Source organism: Anastrepha obliqua, chromosome 2 (assembly GCF_027943255.1).
Source record: "Anastrepha obliqua isolate idAnaObli1 chromosome 2, idAnaObli1_1.0, whole genome shotgun sequence".
NCBI classification, from domain to species: domain Eukaryota; kingdom Metazoa; phylum Arthropoda; class Insecta; order Diptera; family Tephritidae; genus Anastrepha; species Anastrepha obliqua.
The window spans coordinates 109,754,838-109,765,647 of NC_072893.1; the positions used below are offsets into that span (position 1 = coordinate 109,754,838).

Here is a 10,810-nt window from a genome sequence, read left to right on the forward strand (position 1 = left end):
CAACTCAAAAAACCACGCCAAAGTCGCTCAAAAATTAAGATTATGCTGACTGTTTTTTTTCGATTACGAAGGTGTGGTGCACTCGGAGTTCCTTCCGCAAGGCCGATCGGTTAACGCTGAATATTATTTAGACGTTTTAAAGCGTTTGCGCGAGAACATTCGTCTTAAAAGGAAGGAATTGTGGGACAACAAGTCATGGTTCTTGCATCACGATAATGCACCAGCTCACACATCACGTCTTGTTCGCGATTATTTGAACAAAATTAATGTTAATATCGTTCCGCAAGCACCGTATTCGCCTGATATGGCTCCATGTGACTTTTTCCTGTTTCCCAAGCTCAAGTTGCCGCTCCGTGGAAAACATTTTGAGACAATTGAAGTCATAAAAGAGAATTCGAAGAACACACTTGAGCTTGACTTGTTTACAAACTATGTGACATATCACGCTAAAATTTGCCATGTAAGCTTATAACAGTCCTACCAAAAAATAAAAAATTTATTTTTGCCATATGTCATCCGCGGACCGTTTTATTGATACCGTCTCGTTCATATTTGAGTAGAAGGTATATATTAAAGAAAATTAAACTTTTGAAAGGCTCTGCGTGAGGCAGATTCTCCAGGAACCCCCTCATAGTAGGCGTGAGAGCCACTGCAATTTTTATCTGAAACAAGTAAATGAATACTTTTCTTTAAGTTTGATGAATTATCTGCATAAAAAAGCGTTGTATTCAAATAATCATGACTTCTCTAATTATTTAAATACTTTTATCAGAAACAATTTAAAATATTTCTAAGAATATGTACTTCCAAATTAAAAAACAATTTTTTTTTTTAGAAATTTCAAGATGTCCTTTTTCTTAACTAAATAGTCAAAGAGAAAGACGCTAGCCTCCCGTAGATAGATACGTACGGGCGTGGACGGGCCTTGCCCGTACAGAGCCTGTACAGAGAGTAAGTACAAGAAAAAAACCGATTTTTGAAAAAATTTTGGCATAAAAATCACTCAAAATTTTGCACATTAAGTGGATGAGTTTTCAATGCTAGTGATGTGATTGGATAGCATTAGAGAATCGGCACACCTGTGTTTGTTGATACTACTTTGAGTTCGATTTATTTCTTATTAACGCGCCTTCTCAACATTGCGGATGATCAGTTATGACTGAAAATAGACTATCATAGCCTGTGTCTTGTTTTTGTCCATTAATTCAGCCGAAAACAAATTTTCCAAAATTTTTATTTCAAATCAATATATAATATAAAAAAATAGTTTAAATAAGTAATCATTTTGATAATCAAATTTCTAATAATTGGAATTATTGAATTATTAGTGTGTTTATAAGTGATAATGACCCGGTGAGAGATCGGAACTAGATTTTGGCTGGGTACCAGCTGGATTTTACATTTCGCTCGATTCTAGAATAGACACCGACCAGTCCCTGGTTCTACGATTAATGCCTACTTTAGAGAGGTATTATTAGGGAATTCCAAGCAGGCACCTACTAGGAAAACCTAGTACAAAAAAGTGACAAAAATGTATTACGCATCTTGACAACATATGCAATAACCTATTTATTTACCCTTCTCTGCATTGAGCTGTAATTTCCGTGCATTTCATTATAAATATCGATTAAAGTCCTAATCATAATTTCTACTTTGTTCTCAGTCAGTTATTATAGACAATAATCCAGTCTAGTGTTTTTCTTGATATTGATGTTTAAGTAAACAGTTGCTTTATATTCTAAACCGTTTCTGAAATTGTATCTGCGAATTGCGAGAATATTAAATAGATAATAAATCTTGCTACGCCGCACACTGGGGATTTTGCGGAAAAAAGTCAAATTTGCAACATACCACCTACGCAATGTTTAATGGTATTTCTAAATTCCAGAATAGAACCAACAATAAAATCAAAAAGAATTACTAAACTCCGACTTACAGTTTTTTTTTTATATATATGTCAAAAGTATAATTTTTTTATAGTATTGAACTGACCAAGAAAAAACTTCAAAGCCCCAGGTGGTTTTTTTTCTTTTTGCTTGAGCCGACTTCCAATTTTTTATTTTTCATTTAGGGTACGATATTTTTATATATTTTAGCCGGAAGAACAATGGCTGTAAAGCATTTGATTATCTATTTATAATTAATTTTACGAAAAAAAAAAATCATATTCCTTCATATTCTTGGATCTAGTATCAAGGTGTTGCTTAATAACGTCTCTTTCAGTTTTAATCAATTGCAGGTGCCACCAGGCGCCACTGATTATTTTTTGGCAATGATAATAACTAAACGCTTTCTAGTGTGTGCATAATGATAACGAAACACTTTTAATTTTGTTTTGACATTTTGAGGGTAATTCAGAATTATGAACTTACATGTATCCTGTGCGTAAATATTTGCTGGCTTATATTAATAAAAAAAAAAAAAATTAAAATTTATGAATTTAAAAAAAAGTTTTTTTTTAATTTTTTTAAAAAATAGTTTTTAGACATGTTCTTTTCATACACAAATATATACAACTTCGTTAGTAGTAAAAATGTAAATATTTTTTGGGATGTATACTTTTTTCCGCATCTCTGTACAAAAATCCCCAGTGTGCGCCGCAGCTAGGCAATTCAACTCAGTAAATGTCTATCCAGTGCCAGTAAAATTCAATCGACACGGGGTTTGTCTTATGTGGAACTGTTATGTAGCCATTAGAATGTGCGTCAAGTTAGCAGTACCACTTTTAAAAATCGAAATCACATTAATTTCCGTTTTTTACCATTTTTTTTACCCAGGAATCGAAAAAATACAGCTCTAAAAAAAAGGTAAAAAAATATGGCAAGAACTCCCGTTTTATAACGTTTTTTCACCGTGGATTCACTACCAGGGGCTATTTAAAAAAAAAGAGCGATACATTTTTTGAATCCACTTTGAAAAACGGGGGAAAAACAGGAATTATTGGCATACATACTTCTTTTCATTTTTACCCACCCAATCAAAAATTACTAGGGTGGTAGTGCTGTATAGCCATAAAGTTAGCACAATCAGGGGTTATTTAACAAAAACCAAAGAGCTGTAATTTTTTCGATTCCACAGTAAAAAAAAATGGTAAAAAACGGAAATTGAATAGCTATATTTGATTTTGATTTTTAAAAGTGGTAGTTCCAACCTGACGGACATCTCATAAGGGTTATCGTAATTATTATAGAGAGAACCAACGCAGTATCTACTGTAGCAATTTTGTCAGTAAAAATTTTGTCTAGATTCATATCAGTTAAGCCTTGTCACGCAGTTACAGTCAAATATAGCTCATTCGACGTAAAATTAAATTTACTATATTATAACAGTAGTGTACTAAAAAAAATCCTCAATATCGGATAATATCTTAAAAATTATGTCAAAGTTGAAAAATTAGAGAAAAAATAAAAAAAATTCCAAATACTTCCGCCTTCAGTCTCGTCAGTTGTCATTTCAGAAAAATTGTCAACACACTGTCAAAAAGGCTTGTTTTTGTTCTTTCGAACTAAAAAAAACAAATTCGAAATCGGATGGAAATTGGCGAAGTTAGGAGTGATTCTTCACATCAACCTACTGAAAAACGGTTTTATGGCCATGAAACGAGATTTTAAGTATAAAATCACTGTCGCACAGTGTTATATATATATATATAAGGGATTGGACGCTAAAACATTCACCGAAAAAACAATCGAAATATTGCGTGAGAATAGTATCCATTTGTCGTGCCTTTTGAGCCAATGCTATGATGGAGCTAATGTGATGAGTGGTAAAAGAGGAGGTGTTTCTGGTCTCCTGGAACAACACCTAAATCGTAACATTCCTTACATACACTGCTACAACCATCGTCTCCATCTCGTTGTTGTAAAAGCGGAGTCTGACAATGATTCGCTGAGGAACTTTTTCGATATGTGTGTGATGTTACATGAATTTTTTCACCATCCTAAAATTTCTTCTTTATATGAAGCAAAAACCATAGTGCGATTGCTACCGCAACGATGGCCCGGTCACTTTGCAATTACACAGGTTGTGTCATCTAATTACCCTGAAATAAATCGAGTGCTTGATGAAGTATGTAGTTACCCAGTCTAAATTGTTCAATGGAGAAGAAAGAGCAAAAAGTATTGGAATCAAAACAGTCATAAAAATCGAAGAATTTCGATTTTGTTTAATTTTTGCTAAAAAGTTTCCGGGGGATTTTACATCCAGCGGACGCTGCAATGCAGTCACGAACAGCGAGCTTGAAAGACGGACTAAACGTCATAGTGTCAGTTCTTCAACAACTTCAAGTTATGAAATCAAGCCGGGAGGAATTTGAATTAATTTTGGAAGATGCGTATAAGCTCATACCCATGACTGAACCCATGAACGAGCCACATAATTGAGACCAGATTACCTTCATACTCTGCGAATCGCGCAACTGATGGGAACCTACAAGAGTCAAATAAGAAGCTGAAAGGAATTTACAATGAATGCCTTGATCTTATAATAAACGAAGTCAAGCGACGCTTCTCAGAGAATCAAGAGCTAGTTACTGCGATTTCCAACAGTAGCGAATTCAAAACGGATGATTTGAATAGCTTTAGAGAACTAGGTAATTCGAAACATTTACCATCAACACAAAATTTGTCCCTTCCATTTTACTAGCACTTATAAATTTACATGTTTACAGGTTTGAAAGTTCCCAGCGAAGAAGAATTGACAGTCGTGAAAAACTTTTTCAAGAATCGTAAGGAACAGGCTAACGATGGAACAAAGTTGGGGGTACTTTTCAGATTTCGTGAAACTTTCAGTGATACGTTCAAGTGGATGGCAGCTGATGAGACATTTGAGTACAGTACAGCAACTTTCGAATGCCGCATGGCTGATCTCGTCTACTTAGCTTTTGAAAGAAATCGCATACGTGTAATTAATATCGATATGATTCTCCAAAAATTTAATAATAACATAAATCGTAAACTGCCATTGTACTAAATATCTATTCTTAACGATGCTTCTTTTAAGCATTAATTGAAAATTGAATTTTCTTATTTATTTATATAATAAAACAATTTATTATAAAAAAAATGTTTTACATAAATAATTTTAACCAATTATTCATTTAATTATTTGTTTTAGCAAACTTTTAATCTTGCCCGTTCTTCGATAGTGTCTGGTTAGGTCTGGTTCGGGCCTGCTAGGAGGTCAGCGAAGTGAAGTCATGGCAATAACCACTGCGGTGCTTATTTAATGCTAAATTCAGAACTAAAATATTTACTTCAGCTTAAGGCTCTTCGACAATATCATACAAATTATTTAAATTTTATTATAAACAATTGCAGTTAAGTGGTTAGGTGGGTTTGAAAATTTCAAAAAATCGAATTTTGTTTTTTTGTCTCATTAAATAGTACAGTATGTTTAAAATACTCTCCTAAAATTTTAATTCAATCCGAGTAAAATTGTAACAGATAGACCCCTCAGAAGTTCCGCCCATTAGGCCACATCAGTTGAGCGCTTCGCTAGTATACGTGTTTATCTCAAAACTCCATTTTTTAAGTCGGTGGACCCGATATCTCGAAAAGTTATGAAGCGATGTAGTTCAAATTTTGTACAAATCTTTGAAATAACATTATCTAGTTATTGAACGAAGGATTTTTTTTTTTTGTTAATTACAACAATTTTTTTTTAGCCAATGTATGTCGAAAATTTTACTAAAAAATGTGTTTTTTGATTCAAAGCCTGTCATAAATTCAAATTTTGATTTTTTTCCTTCGTACAACAACGAGATTTATCCATGTACTAACGAAATCCGTTTAGTTTTCTGATTTTAGATGAACCAATAATGAGCTATGCTATCCACGGCAAGAGCATTTTTTTTGAGACGTCAAGGAAGATGAGGTACCAACGGCTGAGTTTTCGAAATTTTTAAATAAAAATTTCACAAAATACTGTTTATATATGTATCTTAGATACAGTGAATTGCTTAAATAAAATATATGATTTTATATACTAAAAAAAAATAGTCAAAATATTCTTTTTTTCAACCTCTGAAACCCACCTAACCCCTTAAATGAAGAAAAATCGGTATTACCAAAGATCTAAAAGCCGTCAATAAAAAAAATCAGTGCTCCTCAATAACATGGCCAATTAAAAAAAGAAGAAAAAAACGAAATTTTTTCAATATTTTAAGAAAATTAAGATATGGGATTGTGATTTGCAACGGGGGTGACATACATATATCACTCATGTCATAATCTAACTATTTTTTTAAGATAAATAAGCAGAAATGGCGACAGCTTTTCTTCTTTGCTCTGTAACAACTTCAAAACGGTATTAGTATACGAGTATTAACAGCATCTCTTGTCTTTATATTTACTTAAGCAGTAATAGTAGGGTTTAAATGTTTAAGGTGGAATTCATTTTATATACCTTCTACTCAAATATGAACGAGACGTTATCAATAAAACGGTCCGCGGATGACATATGGCAAAAATAAATTTTTTATTTTTTGGTAGGACTGTTATAAGCTTACATGGCAAATTTCAGCGTGATATGTCACATAGTTTGTTTTCTGTGCTACTGTAAACAAGTCAAGCTCGAGTGTGTTATTCGAATTTAACGATGGAAATTCAAGTTGAACAAATAATTTGTTTGAAATTTTGTTATTCCAACAAAATTTCGGCTTCAGACGCCTTAAAAATGTTGCAGACAACCTATGGGGACTCTGCTCTATCGCGTGCACGTGTTTTCCAGTGGTACAAATCGTTCAAAGAGGGCCGTAAATCAACCCAAAAAACCACGCCAAAGTCGCTCAAAAATTAAGGTTATGCTGACTGTTTTTTTCGATTACGAAGGTGTGGTGCACTCGGAGTTCCTTCCGCAAGACCAATCGGTTAACGCTGAATATTATTTAGACGTTTTAAAGCGTTTGCGCGAGAACATTCGTCTTAAAAGGAAGAAATTGTGGGACAACAAGTCATGGTTCTTGCATCACGATAATGCACCAGCTCACACATCACGTCTTGTTCGCGATTATTTGAACAAAAATAATGATAATATCGTTCAGCAAGCACCGTATTCGCCTGATATGGCTCCATGTGACTTTTTCCTGTTTCCCAAGCTCAAGTTGCCGCTCCGTGGAAAACATTTTGAGACAATTGAAGTCATAAAAGAGAATTCGAAGAACACACTCGAGCTTGACTTGTTTACAGTAGCACAGAAAACGAACTATGTGACATATCACACTGAAATTTGTCATGTAAGCTTAAAACAGTCCTACCAAAAAAATAAAAAATTTATTTTTGCCATATGTCATCCGCGAACCGTTTTATTGATAACGTCTCGTTCATATTTGAGCAGAAGGTATATTTAGAATACATTTGAAGTTTCTTTTTAAAAACGCTTATTGTATCCGTTGTATGAAAATTATTACAATATGCAGATCATCAATGTAGTATACAACAGCCAACATTGGACTTTATTTCTCGGTAATTTTAAAGCATTGAACTATGCAGAAAATATAAAAAATATGGGCGTTGGAATTTTACCAAAGCTGCACTTCCTGCACTCCCGCTTAGCAAAAAATAAACGCTTAAAGCAATGCAATAGGATATCCGGCTCTTGGGGCTTATGCAGAAACCTATTATTTGTATTATTTATTTTTTGAAATATAATAAAAACTATAAATTAAAATTATAAATTACAAATTAAATTAAACTATTAGTTGTACAGAAAACGCGATCCAAATAATCATTCGGGAGTTTATTCCTTATTTTTGAAAAACATTAGCTATCATCACTCAAAAATTGAGAGAGCAAAGTGAGAGAAACGCTTGAGAAATTTAGCCAACAAAAATTATCCATCACGCTTACACATGATCTGAAAGCATATGATTGAACTTTTCGTAAATAAAAAAATGTATATTTTTTTGGAATCTGGTATTTTGTGCACTTTGCCCTTGCGCCGGTTTTAAATTTGCAGTTTGTAGTCAGAAATAAGAAAAATGGAAAATTTAACAAGAAAAAAACTGAGTATATAAAAAATATATTTATGGTTATTTTTATGGACAACACAAGAATTTTTAAACAAACTCAACTGATAGGTCTTCTCTGGCGGTTTTTGCAAGTGATAGCAAATTTTCCGTTCGTCAACTTTTTTGATTTGTCTTCCCTTTGCGAATGAATTTCGCGATTTGGACTGATGGCTGATGATGGCTAATTTTGTCATTGAATACAACTATACTTATGAATATATAATATTATATTTTTCTTAAATAACATCCACATTATCTCATTAGAAAGTAGTAAATAAATTGTAAATTTAGTTTTAGTGAGCAAGTTGAAATTACATCGTAGCTACTACGAGCGCTACCACACGAAAAAAGATGTATACCTACATACATACATGCACTAACATATGTACATATCCAGGTAAGAACACAATTTTGCTCGAATAGCGTTTATCGCTGCAAAGAAGATTTGCTTTCGCCACTGCAGTAACAACAAAGAGTAAGAACGGCAGTGTAATCGCTGCACCGGCCGATAAATATTGCCACTCAGCACAAAAATAGCGCGCGCACCAGCGCCAGCCACTAGCCCTCGGCCAGGTACGGTCAACGCCCTGCTGCAGCCAATAGCATAAACACCTTTAATAATGCATAATAATCTAAAAAATATAGTCGAATGCTTGGGTAGGGTTCTGAAAAGTCAATTAAATTTTCGTATATAAGCCAAAGTCGAATCAGTTGAAAGCACAGTTCACACTGACTTGCAAACGTGATCAACATGAACCCGCTCAAGATTTTCTGTTTCGTGGCTTTACTCGTTGCTGCCGCTAGTGCTTCACCCAAACGTGGCAACAACAGGAATAATGCCGCCTCGAACAGTTTGAAGCCTACAGATTGGTTGTCGGTTTCCGAGCTCCAGTCAATGCAACCAGTCGAGGATTTAGCTTTGCAAAAGTTGGAGAACTTGTCCGTGGAGGAAGGCCAACAGGAAATTCAGAAAAATTGTAAGTATTTTACATTAGATAAATATTTTTTTACAATTTCGTAACAATTTTCTCTTTTAGATCACCTATCCCAAATCAACCATGCTCTGCAGCCATCATTTGTTCCAAGTCCCAGTAATGTGCCCGTAGTCTTGATGAAACCCAATGGTCAACCTGAGCGCACCAATCTCAATAATTTGGCTGAAGCCGCAAAACAACAGCGCAACTTTGGCAATCAGGAGGTTACCATTTTCATCACTGGCTTGCCACAGACCAGCCCTGCAGTCGCAAAGGCCAACAAGAAGTTAGTTCAGGCGTACATGCAACGTTATTATGGTCAACAACAACCAATCGACATCAACAGCAAGGAATATGATTATGGCAGCATTAATGGTAACCAAATTTCCTCTTCCAGCGAAGAAGACAATGATTCAAGCAAGAATCCAAGACCCACTCGAGGAGACCTTGTCGTAAGTGAAACTCGAATACTTTTTTTAAATGAGTGAACATGAAACATTTACTAAAATTGCTAATTCTTCTTGTTCTTCTTGCGCAGATCATCAACTTAGGCGCCACATTGACCGACATGAAACGCTATGCCCTCCTCGATGTAGACGAAACCGGTAAAATGATTGGCAAAGCTATTGTTCAATTGACCAACGAAGTTGATGTGCCAGAAGAAATCATTCACATTGTTGCCCAGGGTATTGCTGCTCAGGTTGCCGGACCCGCCGCACGTGAATACAAACGTTTGACTGGTCATAAAATCCGCCGTATCACAGCGTTGGATCCCTCTAAAATTTACGCCAAGAACAATGAAATGATAACTGGCTTAACCCGTGGAGATGCTGATTTCGTCGATGCCATCCATACCTCGACTTGTGGAATGGGAACACATGAACGCGTCGGTGATGTCGATTTCTACGTTAATGGTCCCGGATCAATTGCCCCTGGCGCTAACAATGTGGTTGAAGCATCTATGCGTGCTACACGTTACTTCGCCGAGACGGTGCGCCCAGGAAATGAGAGCAACTTCCCCGCTCTCGCCGCCAACTCTTTGAGCCAATACGAAAATAACGAAGGCACTGGAAAACGCGCCTACATGGGTATTGCCACCGATTTCGATTTGGAAGGTGACTACGTTCTGAAGGTTAACGCCAAGAGTCCATTCGGCAAGAGCTCTCCCGCCCAACAGCAAAACGCTTACCACCGTCAACACAACACATGGAAAAGCGGCAACCCCTTGAACATGAAGTAACAAACTAACTATCCATCCTATCTTTTCCACACATAATTTTTGTAACTTTCAAAAAAAAAAAAATAAAGGATTAATTTTTGTATGTAAAAAATTTTTTCGAATTTTTTTAAATTTAAGGTTACCCCTTAAGAAGCTGATGAACAACGTGATTGAATCAACAAAAATCATAGGAAAGTTCAAAGGGAAGATGTTCTCATTTTCACAAATGTTTAGTTCACAAGTGTCAAATATGATTGACGTACGACGCCACTTGCTAAAATTATAAGTTTTCCGATAGAGTGATTAATTTTCCGTCACCTTGTATAAGCAACTCGAGAAAGCAAAAAACAGCCACTAATAACAGACTTTAGGTAGGTAGGTGAAATGGTTGAAGTGCCAGTCTGGCACTCCGCAAGTAGCACTAAAGCGGCGTTTTGATACCATTATGAGACCTCCAACAGGAAGATATCTACAGCCAGCCAAACCTGTTGATGTAATGAAGTAACAAACTAACTATCCATCCTATCTTTTCCACACATAATTTTTGTAACTTTCAAAAAAAAAAAAAAAATAAAGGATTAATTTTTGTATGTAAAAAATTTTTTCGAT

General features: G+C 35.1%; 1 protein-coding gene across 1 annotated transcript; it reads left to right on the forward strand.

Moving 5' to 3' along the window:
• Positions 1 to 8,717: 8,717 nt before the first annotated feature.
• On the forward strand, positions 8,718 to 10,313 carry LOC129237865 (vitellogenin-1-like). Its single transcript, XM_054872830.1, has 3 exons — positions 8,718 to 8,985; positions 9,046 to 9,434; positions 9,521 to 10,313. The coding sequence occupies exons 1-3, from the start codon at positions 8,760 to 8,762 to the stop codon at positions 10,220 to 10,222; spliced, it is 1,317 nt and encodes a 438-aa protein (XP_054728805.1). The 5' UTR covers positions 8,718 to 8,759; the 3' UTR covers positions 10,223 to 10,313.
• The last annotated feature ends 497 nt before the right edge of the window (positions 10,314 to 10,810 follow it).